The 16,904-nt window shown below is 41.0% G+C and overlaps 1 protein-coding gene across 1 annotated transcript in view; it reads right to left on the bottom strand.

Moving 5' to 3' along the window:
- Window positions 1-16,904, bottom strand: part of ERC2 (ELKS/RAB6-interacting/CAST family member 2) — a 991,327-nt gene that overhangs the window by 597,468 nt on the left and 376,955 nt on the right. Inside the window, exon 12 of the mRNA XM_066594594.1 lies at window positions 3,005-3,131. Coding sequence (XP_066450691.1) covers window positions 3,005-3,131 — 127 coding nt within the window. The remainder of the gene's footprint in view (window positions 1-3,004; window positions 3,132-16,904) is intronic.

Consider the following 16,904-nt stretch of genomic DNA (forward strand, 5'->3'; position numbering starts at 1 on the left):
AAACCTTCCCAATGAAGCACAGGTTAGACAAACATCTCAATACTGATGACCCAGAGAAAAAAAGGATAGTGAAACCACCACCAGGTAGATTGTGACACAAGCTGATCATATATGTTTAATGACACCAAAAGAAGGATGAATGATCTTTCTGGAAGTGTTCTTTCAGGCAAGAGATAGTTGGATAGAAGAGCTTTCATTCCTTTGAAAGATCTTTAATTCACACAATCAGCTTCAAATTTCAAGACAATGACGTTGCATCATCAATCAGCTGGTGCAATCGCTCATTGCTAAATAGGAAATAACAAATGTACATTCTTGTTATGACTAGCACAAATTCTACTGTTGTATTGTCATGTACTGCTTAACATGTTGCTGTTTCAGTTACAATGTAACGGCTTGTTCCCACAGCTAATCCAACAAAAAATTATGTAATTGATGATCCAACAAAATACGATCCATAAAGGATGCTTACAAGACCGACTGTGGCCACTGCAGATATAAGCATTAACCCTTTCCAATCCACTTTGTATCCTGGTTCTCCTAGGGGGCTTACTCTTTTTCTGCTGCTATACAATGGCGCTATATGCTGGCTAAAGCCAGTACTGCATGAGGTGACATGTTGGATAGGCCCGACAGCAGAGAGGCTGGCAATATACAGTAAGAGATCACCGACGGACGTCTTCCAACATCGGAACTGTACAGCCTTAAATCATAATTAGAGATGAGAGAGCGTACTCGGAAAAGCACTACTCGCTCGAGTAATGTGCTTTATCCGAGTATCGCTGTGCTCGGGTCTGAAGATTCGGGTGCCGCTGCGACTGACAGGTGAGTCGCAGCAGGGAGCAGGGGAGAGCGGGCGGGAGAGAGGGAGAGAAAGATCTTACCTCCGTTCCTCCCCGCTCTCCCCTGCAGCTCCCCGCTCCGTGCCGGCACCCGAATCTTCAGACCCGAGCACAGCGGTACTCGGATAAAGCAAATTACTCGAGCGAGTAGTGCTTTTCCGAGTACGCTCGCTCATCTCTAATCATAATGTCTTCAGAGGTCAGACAGTGGATTGGAAAGGGTTAATGAAGTTTAGCTGATCGGTCCCGCATTGGGAGTCTCCCCTGCATTTGCTGAAGCACAATGAAATACAGTGGTGTTCCAGGTAACTAATCACTTGCAGTGCTAATATCAATGTATGACAACTCAAAGCGGTCTTTTGGGGCTTTTACTACTGATGACCTATTAGGATAGGTGATCAAAGAGTGCACTGCTCGGGATCCCAGCCGATCAGCTGATCGCCAAGCCTGCTGTCAGTGTGGACTGCGCTGGAAGCAGATAGTGCTAACAACACTGCAGTGGACAGATTTGGTACTACAAACATAGATATCATTGATGTCAATGACAGTACCAAATTGGGCCACTGCTGTACAGTCATAAGCTACCCGCTTCCAGTACTGTCCACACTTACAACAGGCCTGGAGATCAGCTAATCGTCGGGAATCCCAAGTGGCACACTGTCACTAATCAGCTATTAATAACCTATCCTGAGGCAGATTTTTACGTAGCAGAAATCTGGGGCGTTGTCCCACAGCTATTAGGTTATATTAAACCTAATAGCTCAATGTCCACGCTGCGGAATTCCACCGCCGGATTTTGCAGCATAACAGAAACTGCGGTATGCTCTAATTGCCGCAGAAAAACGCGCGGACGGCTTCCATTGTAGTCAATGGAAGCCGTCCATCACGCGATACTTCTGCTGTAAGTACAGCGTTCGTATCGAGTGATTACGTGTCTCCGCCCACCGCCGACCGCGTCATTGGCCAGGGCCAGCGTGTCATGCGCTGTACTGCGCGTGCGGGCTGGCCCGGCAGACGGAATTTGCGCGGCGGATCCGGAGAGGTGAGTAGGGGTCTTTGGGGGAGCCATGTCAGACTCTGCTGCGATATTCCGCTGGCGGAGTCCGGCACGGCCATGGGCATGAGGCCTAAAGCAGATCTGCCTGTGTAAGTATGGGCACTGATTTGTGCCAGAAGGCATTCCTATGACATAATCATAAATAAGATGGAGAGACGGCGCTCCAAGATCAATTCAAGTAGTAAGCTGATCCAAATGAAACCGTAATCCACAGTTGGGTGGAGAGCAGTCAGCCCAGACACCAGAAAGCGTATACAGTGTTCCGGGATGTAAGACAAAGAGAAAGAAAAAAGTCTGTGCTCAATAGAAGCAATAGGAATAGCTTACAGCTGAAAGGGCATCTCTATGAAGGATGTCCCCTGATGGAATGTGGAAATGAATGACACTTACTAGTTTGGGGGAGATTTATCCATGAACCCCCCTGCTTGTAATACAGTGATGAAAATAGAAGATTTCCCTCCGGACCCAAAAGTATTCCAGAAGTAGTATTTAATCAATGAAGGTGTAATCACAGATGAAAGCAACACATTTCAGCCTGAAATCGGCCTTTTTCAAGCTCCTACTTGTGGGTGCCCTTTCAGCTGTCAGCTATTCCTATTGCTTCCATTGAGCGGAGCCTTTTTTCTTTCTCTTTGTGTGACACAATCATAGGAGGTTGTTTATGGCTATATATGCCCTCTGCAAAACTGAACGGAAAATCTGCAGTGGATCCGCCTTGTGTGAACATACCCTTATAGTACATTGCTCCCATTCATAACCCAATCTACTGTATGCATTTATCTTCTTACACAAGGGACATTCTGGATGAGGTTTAGTAAACCAGAAGATTCTTGTCAGGTGAAGGCAATAGTATAAATCCATTTTGCAGCAGAAGACCACTATTGACTAACTGGTTGCCAAATGATGGATAGACACCAAAATGCTGAGCTTCCAGATATATAACCTCCTATGGTTTGATTCAAAATTTCCATTGCTGCCAGAACTCCTAGAGAAAACATATAATTCTTCCACAAATCCCACAGAATGACCGACTGCTTTTCCTATATGAATTTGTATACAGGAAGAGTTGTCAGTCAGCGAAGAAGGAAAGTTTATCGGAGCCTACCTGTAGATGCTGTGAGTTATCCGGAATGTTATCATCCCTCCGGCGAGGGTCATCCATGTTCTTTTTCTTCTCCAATTGCTGATTGTGCTTTAGATTGGCAGATTTCTTGTTCTGATCTTTCATAATCCTATGATTTAATGGTAAAAAAATTAAGGGAAATTAAACCATCTATATCATTGTATCACTCTAGATGCATCAAAGCAATAATGTATTCTAATCAATGGGAAGCATTTGCACAATTGACAAACATAATAAATTCTCAAAAAAGATGATAAGGTTATCATCTAGTATAAAACACTGCCATAATACTGAGTTATATAAACCTCCTGTAAATTATATACAAGTGCAATATAATGTTTCAACTATTTAATAGGAGGCATATATGGAATACATCTAGAAAGCCCGTCCTAGGACATATATATATATATATGTCCATGGAAAATTATTCAGTGGAATTAGGAATAATAGTCATATTATTCCTATTAATAATACTATTATTAATATATAATAATTATTCATATTAAATAGGTGTTCGCTATTTGGCAAACCAACATAGAGGCCCCTTCGTTGTCTCATTGGCTCTGCTTGTGAAGCTCAACGCTCCTCTTCGCTATTATATATTCAAAGACGTACCATGATTTGACAGGACTTAAAGTTCGGAATTTGGTAAATAAAAATTTTGCCACTTCGTGAACTCGTCATTGTGGAACCTCAGTAAGTGATTGATGAATAAGCGTACATTTTATGATGCAGGCTAGGGAGTTTGATTGAGAGGATATAGCTCATGTGAGGCATGAAGTTTGTTATAGATGCTATGATGATGATGAGTGTGTGTGAGACAAAGAATGTAGTGGTGCATCCTATGTATATACATCTTAGCCTGATGTGGTTCAGTTTGTTATCAGAACAACTCTGCCCTCATGTGTATGCATTATGTACCACTACACACTGTCCTATATTCACTCATCATCACCATAGCACCTACAAGGTAAGCCACAGAACCTGACACCACACTCTTATAAAAGCTGTCTAAAGGAAAATCTGTCTTTGTTACAGCTTTCATTTCTTACACTGCTAAAGTAAAAGGAAAGCTGTGCTGTGATTGGTGCAGCCATCGTCCTATGAGGGTACAGTTGTTTTGATAACTAACTCTGCATCAGGTTAAGATGTATATATATTAGATTCTGACTCACTCAAGAACCCGAATTCATTACTTCTGCTAAAGACCAGGAAGTGCATTAGCTAGTGTTAGAAGTCATATTTATCGACTATCATGTCACTGGGTCACAGATTCCTAATAGAAATTAGTAGATCAAGTGTCTCTTCTCTACAGCGCCTATTATAAGGCTTTACACAGAATTCAATACAGTTCCCAATCTATAACAAGTTGGTGAAGAGCTAGAACACTTAGGAAACGTTACTTCCTTACAACAAACTATACAGCTTTAATATTGTATTAGGAGGGACATTTCTGCAATAAATTTTAGAACAATGGCCAAAGATCTAGATGGTATGAAAGTCACAAAAATGTCCTTCAAGGGTAATCCTAGCTTGTTTTTCAATAAATTTATCGTCATAATTACATTTATTGATGTGACGAGAATTTGTCACCACTTAGGTATTAAAGTTTTAAATAGCTTTTAACAATCTCAGACCCTCGTCTTGTTGACTTTGGAGAGGATGTGAATATTATGCAATTAGCAGACTAACCGTCAGGCAGCCTGCTAAACAAAGCAACCCTCAAGATAATTTGTTCCCTGGTCTCTATCACTGCGAAGCGTTGACACGCAGTAAGAGACTGGTAGGAAAGAGGCAGAGAGAAGCTTGGAATGCATTTCGCATCTGCCAATCAAACTGAGCATGAGAGGATGATTTATTTTTTCTCCTTTTGTTTTTTTATGGTCTTGACAAAACAACCAAAAAAACATTTCAAATGGGTAACCTGGTTGTATCTATGTATAAATGTAAAAATATGTTTGTTTACGATCTATGCGATGCCTCATTTTTTGCTCTTACATCCCAAGGAAATGAGTCATGATTATGTTGTGGACATCCTAACCAGATCAGCCATGATGTTGTTGCAAACACAGTAATAAGAGGAGCCATAGTAATGTTGTGGATATCCTAACAAGACCAACCAAGATGTTGTGAACATTCTATCAAGACCAGCGACGATGCTGTTGTGGACATCTTAACAAGACCAGCAATGAAGTTGTACTGGATAGAAAATCAAGACTGGTCATTATGTTGTTGTGGACATATTAACAAGATTGATAATGATGTTGTTGTGTGCATATTAACAACACTGGCCATGATGATGTTGAGGCTAAAAACAAAACTAGCTATGATGTTGTTATGGACATACTATGAAGACCAGCCATTATATTGTTGTGGACATACTAACAAAATCAGTCAGAATAATGTTGATACAGTTAAATTGTAACACTATTGTTATGGACATCCTAATAGCTTTTCAACAACAGCTAGTATAGCTATGTGAGAGCTTGCCTTCAAGTATATATTGGTCTACTTGATAAACTTTACAAAGAGGACACAACGATACCTTCTCTTCTGCAAGATTAGCAGCACTGAAAAATGTCTTCATACTGATCGTGACCAAATGTGCCATTAAAAAGGTTTTTCAGGAAATCAAATACTGATAGTCTTATTTGATTGTCGGGGTTCTGATTGTCAGAGGCACACTGATTGGCAGAGTGAGAGGAACCAAACAAAAGGGAATGAGTTACAGTAGCAGGTCGACTGTTCAGTGGGGATCAAACTATTCAAGAATTGATGGTTTACTCCAAGCATAGATAATTAATATTTGAATATCACAAAAAGTTAAGTTTACATTTCACCATAATTTTCCCTTGTACTGGATAGGAGAATTAAAAGATCGAAAGGGAATCACCAAATCACACTTCTTTTGCAGAAAGTTTCCAAAAAAGCTTTATATATAATCAAGTTTCAAAGAAGATAAGAAACATAAGTATGTTGTCACTTAACTGAAGACCACAGAAATCTAGGTTAAGGCACTTTTGCACGGGCCTGAATAGTTCCGTTTCCCGCGAGTATCTGAACGGTTCTTGTTCAGTGTAAAAGCATGCCCCGACTGAACGACAAATAAGAATTTATTTGTTTCCCGCATGCCGCTTAGTTTCTGCATGCAGAAGACTGATTGACGTGTAAACAGGCAGTCGTTCACTCACTGTAAATGGAGGTGGCCATGCCAGAACGCCCCTGGCCAGCTCCACCTCCATTCACTAGTGATGCTCGTTCCAGTATAAAAACACAGGCATTATTGCTGGGATGACCGATTGGGCGTCTGTGCCCAACGGATCATCCCTTGTAAAAGCATCCTTAAGCGACTGGCACAGATGTACCTGCAGGAAATCCTTTCATAGCTATGTGGGAAATAGTGAAACTATGAAGTATGGAAACTATTATATGAGCTTCGATTTTCAATTTCCACAATTTTCAATGCTTCTTAAAAATTAAAAACCATTAATTCTATAACTTATGAAAAAAAATATAGTCAAGTATGAGGGCTGAAAAAAAGGATAGAAACTAGTGACGCATGTCGCATTATTCACAGACCTGCTCATGTGACAAAGGGCCTGTGCTGCATCAACATTACATCATCGGTCTACGGTCTTTTTAAGAGACTCAGAATGGAGCTATTTCTTGTGATGTGTCAAATGAAAGAATATGCAATCATCATAGCACACTTGAAGAAAGGAGCATTTAAAAGCCCTGTCCATAGAACTCCCATCTGTCTAATTTATCTACTGCGGATAATTCCAGCAGAATACAGAATAGGAAAGACTGTTTATTTTACTTGATTAGAGTGTTTGTCTTCTGCTGCTGGGGTCTGTTTTTCCTCCAATCTTCTGCCTTTTATCTATATTTATTTTTCCCCGAGGACCTCTTGCCGCTGCCGGCCTTTGTCAAGCCCACGGCTGGTGTGTACATACACAGAGAGATGGAGCAAATATATAGCAAAGTATGCCACAGGTCTGGGGGATATTCATTCCATTAACGACAGTATTTGCCTGATATAATATCAGAGTTTATTTTCTCCTTAAATTTTCTATAAACATTAAGTAAAATGCACAAGAAAGAGTCATTCTGAACACAGATGCTGTTGCATAAGCAGAAAATGCCATATTAACCAAAATACAATAGCATATAAATACTGCTTCTAGTGATCATAAGAAGAACTTGCACAGTACAAGGGCTAGGTCAGACGAATGGGGTTTTTTTTGCGCACCTATATGTGCAAGAAAATGTGCTCCACGGATGTGCAAAATGCGCGTGACCGAAACTCTGTGCTTTTTTTATATGTGCCACGAAGGTCCCCTCATCACGAACACTGTGACAGCACTGTCACAATTTTCAGTAATGACGGGACTCCCCGCGGGCACAGCTGTCACAACTGTGGCAGAGGACCACGATGGTAACCCACTGCTTTTAGGGATGAAGGCAACCCCCGCAGTGATGATTTTCAGGGGGTGGCTTGAATTATAAGCCCTTCCTTGAAAATCATCCCTATCTGTTAAAAATAAATAACTCACCTAGAAGTGCTGTCCAGCTCTTCTTCCCGTCCGTCTTCATCTGTATTGTGGTGGCTGGGGATTGAAAATTGCCGCCTCCAGAAAGCGCTGCCTCTTATTAGCTTTGCACTGTGACTAATAAGAGGCAGCATTGAGCTGTCATTTAATGGTGCGTTCAGACGAGTGATTGTTTTTGTGCGCAAAAAAATTGTGTCTATTAGAACCATTGGTGTCCTATGAAGTGTTCACATGTCCATCTTTTAGAGGTGCAAAATACTCGCACCTGCAAAAGAAATGGGGCATGCGTGTCTATAATGTGCGCCAGTAAGGTCCGTGCTGCACGTAAAGACATCGTGTGATGTCCGTTAATCCCTGTGGGTAGTTCCATCATCACTGAACACTGTCACAGTGTTCAGTAATGAGGGGTCCGCAGCGGGGACGGAAGGATCCCCTGCCACAGAGGACTGCAATGCTATTCTATTGCCTTCAGTGGTGCCAGTACTGCTGCCGCCCCATTGACAGCAATGGGATGAAGGCAACCCCTTTAGCGATGATTTTTGGGGGCTGGCTTGAAATATAAGCCCTACCAGGAAAATCATCCCTAGCTGTTTAAAAAAAATGATTAACTTACCTAAAACCGCTGCCTGGCTCTTCTCCTTGTCCCCGTCAGTCCTCAGCTGTATTCTGTTGGCCGGGAATTGAAAAATCCCCGCCTTCAGAAAGCGCTGTCTCTGATTGGCTGAGCGCTGTAACCAATCAGAGACAACGCTCAGCCATTGAATGACAGCTGAGCGCTGCTTCTGATTGGTCACAGCGCTCGTCTGATCAAGCCCTTAGCGTGTGAAAATATAATTCATATGTGTTAGTACAACAAAATTTGCATACTGTTTAATGTTAAAAAAATCTGGCTTAGTTAACACACATATCAAAAGCCCTTTATTAATCAGTATAACATTTTAAAAATCCATATTGCCGTACACATTTTATTAGTCAGCTGAAACCACAGATTTTGTTAGATCTCTCTGACAATTTAATGTGCTTGGTGGCCTCTTAACAGTCTCTATGGCCGAGGGCAGAGAGGGATCGACATGTTGGACTTCAAGATGTCTGATCCTTTTGTTAATGTAAGAAAAAAGCTGCTGCCAGAGAAGCTTCTCTGCTCCAACTGCAGTTATTCTATGAGCTAATTTTGCTATGTATTCAAGGAATTATCTAAGAGAAAATACATGCGTGTAAGAGAACGCATTGGATTCAGGGCTTTCCTGGTTTTCAAGGTCGGTGATAAAGTGATCGGGCTCTGGAGTAAAAAGCATCAGACTGAGCTCCAAAAGAGAGGTCATGGTCCCCTTCTTCATTTGGGTAGACAGATAAGAATTCTAGGGCTTATGACCCAGTTTCAGCCATATTGGTTCAGTGGAGGGCCAGTTCTTGAAGTTGGCTGTTGGCCCACTGTAGCCTGAAGACTCTGTGGGTTGCTCACATAGCCATCAAGAGTCATCATTGCTGGATTAGCAACAGGTTTATTAAGCGTGAAACAAGAAACAGATAACGTAAAGCCCATAATCCGGGATATCACACTATGTCGGTATAGTCAAGGAAGTCCATGAAAATGGTGCTTAATCAAAGTCTTGGCCCAGTTAACCGGGATCAGTAGTAAACACCCTTTAGTCCGATTGCATGGGATAGCTGCAGCAGTTCTGTGTCCAGACAGCCAGGGATAAATTCATCTGCAGCCTGGTGGCGCAAGTTCAGCGTCATCAGAAGGGAGTGAATGGAGGAACCACTTGGCACTGACCTCACTGTGTAGCACTCCTTTCCCTGTTCATTGTAAGAAAACTGTCCATAGGACAATTGCTACAACCCTGTAGTACAAACCAGTAGAGACTCTCTTTTTCCTTGCTCTACAGTTTAATTGACTTCTGTCTAACCTGCATTTCATGCCCCTTCCCACTCCATTCTATTCGTCCATCCCCACTCCCTCTTAAAGAGACAGTAATGTTAAAAGAAAATAACATCACACTAACAATAAACGGCAATAAACTGTACCCCCTTACAATACATTGATAGTATTTGAAATATCTATGAATACTTGCCAAGATGTTAAAGTGCTGATCATAAATCTGAGGTCTTAGGAGAGTAAGGATGAAAACTAATAAGCAGTACATTACAGAGCACTTTTATTAATGATGTTGCATGAGAATTCTGAAGTTGCACCTTATTTTTTGTGCAAATCATTTTAGTGTTGATTTGTGCCAAAAAGAACAAATGTTATGCCTCTCATTTCAAAAGTGCCTAGAAAAATGTGATTTTTTTTTAAGTTACCAAATTATTTGTTATCTCATTTCAGTAGCTGGGTAGTTTACAAAGTAACTCTACATCTGTACAGATCTACATCTGTACAGATACATAAAAAGTGAGTCTGCATCTTTACAATCTCACTCCGATAGATGGGTGTTGTCTGACTGTAACAACAGAGGAGTTGGAAATTAAGCAAGGCATCAGCAAAAATTATATGTGATAGCATAATATCATATGCACAGTCTTGTAGACTCCTAGTAAAAGCCCAATGTCTCTATATCTGCTATCCTCTTTGACAGTAGATGTACGATGATGTGATAGCAAGCACATCCTTGCTCAGTCTAAGTGCAGGGAGTCGGGCTGTGATGATAACCCAACCCATAATTCTAGCAGGACATCTCCACATTCCTATAACTAGAGAGGCAAAATGCCTAACAACAGACAGTGGATTGCAAAGCTGCTCAAAGGAAGGTTCCCAGTGGCAGCCACTTCAAACTTGATTTTCAGTAGTAAAACCAAGAAATATAACACAAGTATATTACAAGATTGATGATACACACAGGTAGTTGGATGACTATAAGTTGTGTCAAAAGTTAGTGAACACATTCAGCATATGTGTAAACATAGCTATAGACTCCCATTCATCTAGTGAAATCCAAAAGAAATATCCGTTGGGCCTTTGTCAGATATTTGTTTGATATGTATCAACATTTCTATACAGTAGAGAAAAGGTAGGAGCAGCAGATAGCACTTTCCTACACATCAAATTCCTGCAAAAAACGAATACTGTGCAGTATACTTTTTTTAACGTTGTGGCCAATGGCCGGTATATGCTACTATATGGTTATACAATGGCATATGTCAGAGGTATTCATTGGGAAATACTCTGAGCATACTGTATAGGTTTGATGTATTCCTGAAGAATGACATTAATAAAAACCTTACTGAATAATCCCACAAGAAATCAAATTAAACATGAGTTTGTCTTTGCTGTTTTATTTCCCTTTCTGTACTGAGCAGCAGGGCACTAGAGAAGAAGCTGAGCACGCCAAGTGCTGCTTCTGCAAAGCCTTCTTGGTTTTAACCTACAGTATCTGAAATGGTGGTATTCACTGAATATTTGTAATAGGCACCAAGAAATAAGTACTGTTACAGGGCTGGTAGACAGAACAAGTAATCGTTGGCACAAGTGAACGATGCCGCTCATTCGCTCGTGCAGCCTGTTTATACAGGCAGATACATCGTTCACTCGTTTGCTCGCTAAATCATTAACATTCACTGAATTTAAACCGAACGATTAACGAACTAGCCAATGTTGATTTTCATGCTAGCATGAAATGAACGATGAACAATAAGCGAACAAATCATTTGATCGTTGGCTGTGTTTACACTGGATGATTATTGTTCAATTTTGAACAATCTAGCAATTTTTTGGAATGATAATCATTCCATCTAAACGACGCATCAATTTAAATGCGTGGAGTTATGCCTTGAACTCTCTGACTTACACTTTTGGCCAACTACTCCACTGTTTCTCTGTTACGTTATAATACAACCTAACCATAGCTTTACAGGGTTACAAACTCACAAAATACCCTTTATATTAGATGGATATATTACATTGACTCTAGGTTTATTAACATTAGAGTAAAAGCTCACATGTGGTTAGTGGGTCGCAGCTAAAACAATTTGAGGAATTACAGGCCGACTTTGAGCTGCCGCATGCCCACTTCCATAAATACCTACAGCTGTAGCATGCTGGTAGGGCGGAAACGACTCTATTGGCCATACGCGCCGCCGCCTTTGTACCAGCAGAAGTAATTGGATCAGCAACCTCCACAGCAGGGAAATCTCTGTTATATGGCTATATCCAGGCTCAGCTTAACCTGTCCAACCCTTCTAATATTCAAAGTAAATGGGAGGGATATATGGGCCCCCCTGAAATAACCCCTTACCCCAAAATACTGCAATTGATTTTCAAATTATCCGTAAGTCACATCGGTTGTCCCAAATTTACTAGATCCACTGGGTGTATCGTACTATATAGGCGTATTGTTCGAAAAGTAATGTTATGCTGTTTTATGTGGTAAACCCTGTAATATTTTTAATTGCCTCATCATCTTTGGGGACTTTATCTGTTATGTTAATACAATATGCATACTCCAAGCAAGGCAAGGACTCTTCACTTTGATGTGCTAACGTTTTATTGATAAGGACGACAGCACTATGGAACAAAAATTTTCATGGTGCCTAGAATTTTAGACCTTATTCTGGGTATTTTTCTGCCGCTGATTCTGAAAATACCATCTATTTTGTTCTAGCAGCTTTAGTTTTTGAGATATTTCTGATTTCATTATCTATTTTTGGTATCTTTATTTTCCTGCCAGCATTTGCTTACTATTATGAATACATTGTAGTACATGTAATACATATCGCCACCGCTGCGCATCAAATTTGGTTTGATGAAAAAATCTGTAAAGACAGTGAAGAGGAATGGAACATGCTTCTGCTACAAATGTAAAAAATTTTCGGCGATGAGCACGAAGAAGATAAAAGCAGGTAAATGCAATGGACCACCAATCCGGGAACTCATGAAAGATCGGCGTCTCCGAGATTCAGCAGACAACTTTGAGGCTCGTGTGCGGTTGTTGTTTTGTATGGTTGTAAAGCATTTCCTTGGGAACTATAAGGCCGCTAACTCTGGTGAAGAGTATGCTCACTTCTGGTTCTGAACACTTGGTTGTAACATGAGCATCAGATTGCAGGACCTGCAGTCATTTTGGATGGATTTCTAGATTGTCTTGGTCATGAAAGTGAGGAACAGGGTGAAGGATTTCACTAGGAAATAAGGAATGTGGAAGAACAGGACTGCGGACGATGGGATACACATATGATGGTGGACTACTGGTGAAACGTCCAGCGCAAATGTCAAGAAACATCTCATCGCAGGAAATCCCAAAAATGTAGTTTCATCGGCATCTCAATGAAGAAACATTTGTATTATTCGTGTTCTAGGCTTTTTGGGATTTATCTTTGCACCTTCAGCGTTTGATTGGCAGTCATTACATGTATAATACAATATGTATACATGTATACATTTATATGGACATATGTTATATATTGATAAGCCGACCCGATGGAGAAAAACTAATGTCATTTTCAGAATCTATGACCCCAAGATGTCCCAAAAAGTTCTAACATCTCAGTCACCAAAAATTGCGTTCCCCATTGTAGTAGTTACAATAAGTTGAGGAGAGATTCTTTTTTGTCGAAGAGCACGGAGGTTGGGGAGGAGTGCGGTAGTATGGGGGTTTATGTAAAATGTTTTTCTTTTGAAAAAGTCAATAAAAGTTACTCAAACAAAAAAAAACTTTACAGGGTGACTTTTTTTTAACTGTATTTACTATGCAAATCCATGTTCCACAGATATATGTTTATCTTAAAATGTGTAGAAATGTAATGTGACCATAAGGCACATGTTCCCTAAATAAACACTTTCTGTATCAACAGCCTGTGGATGCGGACGCAGCGAACGGGAGCACCTCTCGTGTGTCCGTGTCGCTCAAGAACAGCACGCTTCCTCACTCTGCATGTGGTGATGAAAGCTTTGGAGAACATTTGTCACGCATGTGTAAATTCGCCTCAGAGTAGACAGGGCCTATTAGTGGAACACGCCATTTGCCACTTTGCAGTTTCTGAGTCTTAGAACAACAGCTTTCTTTCTCTTAATCCCCAAAACCCAATCTGTTACTCATTGTTCAATGAAGTCATGAAACTAAGGCACATCTTAAGCTTCGGAAATTATTTTTTCAAAGTTCAACAATATCATGAAGTCAATTAGCAAATGCAGAAGAAACAAGAGTGAGGCTGCACAGATGAAAAGTATGTAGACACTTTTACTAGTTTAGGTAGCTCTTACATTTACACAATCCTACAGTATATTAAAGTAATACAGTACAAGACAGTATATACTCCACCTATAACTGATAATGTGCTTTATAGTAAGAGTTCAAAAGAAAAGTAAAACATGTAAAAAAAATTCTTAAAGGGGGATTAATCAGCTATCAAGTCTGTCTTAGAAAATACTTGCCTGAGGCCCAAAGGCCACTCAGCCATATAAGTTCCCAGCACATACATCAAAAGTATCCATGAGCCTCTATTCACTCGACGGAGTCCAAAAGCGTGTCCTTTTGGCCTCCGATAAAACTTATTTTTACTGCACAAAGATCAGTGTGCTGCACTTTTCAATACAGCGGGCCACCACTTAAAACACACAGTACTGTATGGTATACATTATTTAGATGAACAATGTATACCATCATATAGTTATATATAGTGACACAGCACCGTGTAAACGTTTTAGCAGGTGTGGAAAAAATGCTGCAAAGTAAGAACTTTTATTCAAAGATATAAGGTGTCTGATTGATTCCAAATTTATTCTGCAGCAGGACAACGACTCCAAACATTCAGCCAATGTCATTAAGAACTATGTTCAGCGTAAAGAAGAACAAGGAGTCCTGGAAGTGATAGCAACATAGTGTATAAGGCCTAAAAAAGGCAAATGTCCATCCAGTTAAGCCTATTACTCCCCAATGTTGATCCAGAGGAAGGCAAAAAAACCTCAATGAGGTAGAAACCAATTTTCCCAATTTAAGGGGAATAAATTCCTTCCTGACACCAATCTGGCAATCTGAATAATCCCTGGAACACCGACCCTTCTGAAGTTATTAATGATTATAACATATAATATTGTATCACTAAAGAAGACATCCAGGCAACTCTTTTAAAGAATTTGCCATCATCACGTCCTAAGTCAGAGACTTCCATAGTCTCACTACTCTTACAGTAAAGAATGGCGTATAATCGCTGCCCATATGCAATGTAATTGCGTATGGGCGGCGTTGATTATGCACCCATAGAGAAAAATGGGCTCTCGTGTGCGTAATATGTGGCAAAACAGAGCATGCTGGGTTATTTTTCGCGCTCGCGCATTATGCAATTCCTACAAGCAAGTGTTAGCAAAACTGAGTAAAGCAATGCATTTGATTGCTTGTGAATTACCATGTATCACGCATTAATCTTACGCTTGTGTGAGCCTGGCTTAATACACAGTGGGGTGATCAGAAAACTGGTCAGCTATGAGAGCTGGTATGATCTAATAGAACTGCGTAATTGATCAAAAGATATTGAAATTAATTCTGTGTAAAAATCGTACGTGATAAATCCCAGACCTTATGGAATTTCTCCAGACAATTCTTATTTTTAAAAATAATTTTTTCTAAGGCTATCAATGGGCGATAGTTCATTGTGTTATCGGCGGTGATAATCTGTCTGTGGCTGTTAGATAGGCTCACCGCAGAGACCTGGCAGCTCTCTCCCCTGCCCCCCCCCCCCCCCCCCCCAGCGGAATATCTGATATTCTGTCACGGCTGTGGACAGGGGGCCTAAGGAATGATGGTGTTTGTTATTATTCGCTGTTCAAGAGGTCCAAAAAACAAACCTCAGTGACTCCGAGTACTGGAACCCCCAGCATCTGACTGGGGAAGTCAGTAACCTCACATCAAAAGACTTGAACTTCAATGCATCCCCCACATTAAATGTAAAAAATCAACATCCGCTATAAAAGATCTAAGGGAATGGGAGGCAGTGTTTCTAACCATCAGATACAATGTTTTGGGAGTAAGGTAACATTAGTGTAAACTGTATAGTTGAATTACTTTGTTACTCACTGCTGAAGATACTGATAAATGGGATTTCAGAGCATTGAACTTCTGCAGTAAGTGATGGAATAACTGATCTCCATTTACCTTCTACTTTTAGTTTAATGGCTGAAAATTTAGACTGAGGGCTAAAACAGACTGGGGCATGCACAAAAACGGATACCCTGCCCTATCTTTTCACGCACATAGAAAAAACGATGGTCGAGAATCCCGCTAGTCAAGACAGCACAAAATCACAGTTGTCTGTTTAAGCTCTGAATTAAATTAATCCATTAGGCCCTTGTGTACGCAATATCCAAATCAAAAATGCTGTTTTCTTACCTTCTGTGATGTGGAAACAGCACAGTTTGCCGTGCTACGCCATTTACACAACTCCCACTTACTTCTATGGGAGTTACAGAAACAGCCTAGAACACCCTATTTGACTATTTCTCGAAACCTTAGGGCTCTTTCCCATGAGCATAAAAGTTTTTATGTGTGCCCACCAGCGCCGCAAAAACGCATGAAAGGGTGCACAAATCTAACGTTTGAGCGACCATTCAGACGGCGCGGAATAAGCGCTTATACAACCGAGGACGCAATGCCTTTGCCTCCCCTTCACTCCCCCTCGCCAGCTTACCTCATCTCTCCTTCCCTTCCGGCTGTTTGCAATAAGAGTGGGTTGGACGGGGTCGGAGCTAAGCACGCGCCCCCTCCCTGCCCCATGTCCACAGCCAGCAATGGGAGGGCCGCCTCCCATTGTAAACAGCCGGAGGGGAGGAGAGAGGAGGAGAGAAGGGGAAGAAAGTTTGGAGTCATGGAGCCTATGCAGTTTATGCATGGAGCAGTTTAGTAGCCCATGCAGCGGCCGGCATATTTATGGCACAAAGATAGTTCCAGGACTATCTATGCTGCCCGGTGAAAAAATGCCCAGCGTTATATTTGTCATCTGGGTGTTTTTATGCCGCAGGAATACGCCTGTGTGATGTGATGCATTGGAATATCGGATAGCGTACATCGTCCAGCCGTGAAAATGCCAGCCGATATACGCTCATGTGAATAAGCCCTTAGGCAGGTAAAGGTGAATGGAGCCAGGGTCAGGTGGACAATTCTGGAGACGGCCGCGAGTCTTGAATATGGACCCCATATCTATTAGACAATCATGGCATATCCTGTGAATACGCCAAAAAAAATTATGAGATGGGAATACCTCATTAAGGGCTTAAATACATGAATGTGTTTTAGTCCCGTTATGCGTCCGTGATAATCACTGCTGCATAACGGAAGAAAATGAAACCACTGATTTAAATTGATTTCAGTGGTTTCGTTTTCACTATTGGGATTCTTGCC

This window comes from Eleutherodactylus coqui, chromosome 3 (genome assembly GCF_035609145.1).
Source record: "Eleutherodactylus coqui strain aEleCoq1 chromosome 3, aEleCoq1.hap1, whole genome shotgun sequence".
Classification (NCBI taxonomy): domain Eukaryota; kingdom Metazoa; phylum Chordata; class Amphibia; order Anura; family Eleutherodactylidae; genus Eleutherodactylus; species Eleutherodactylus coqui.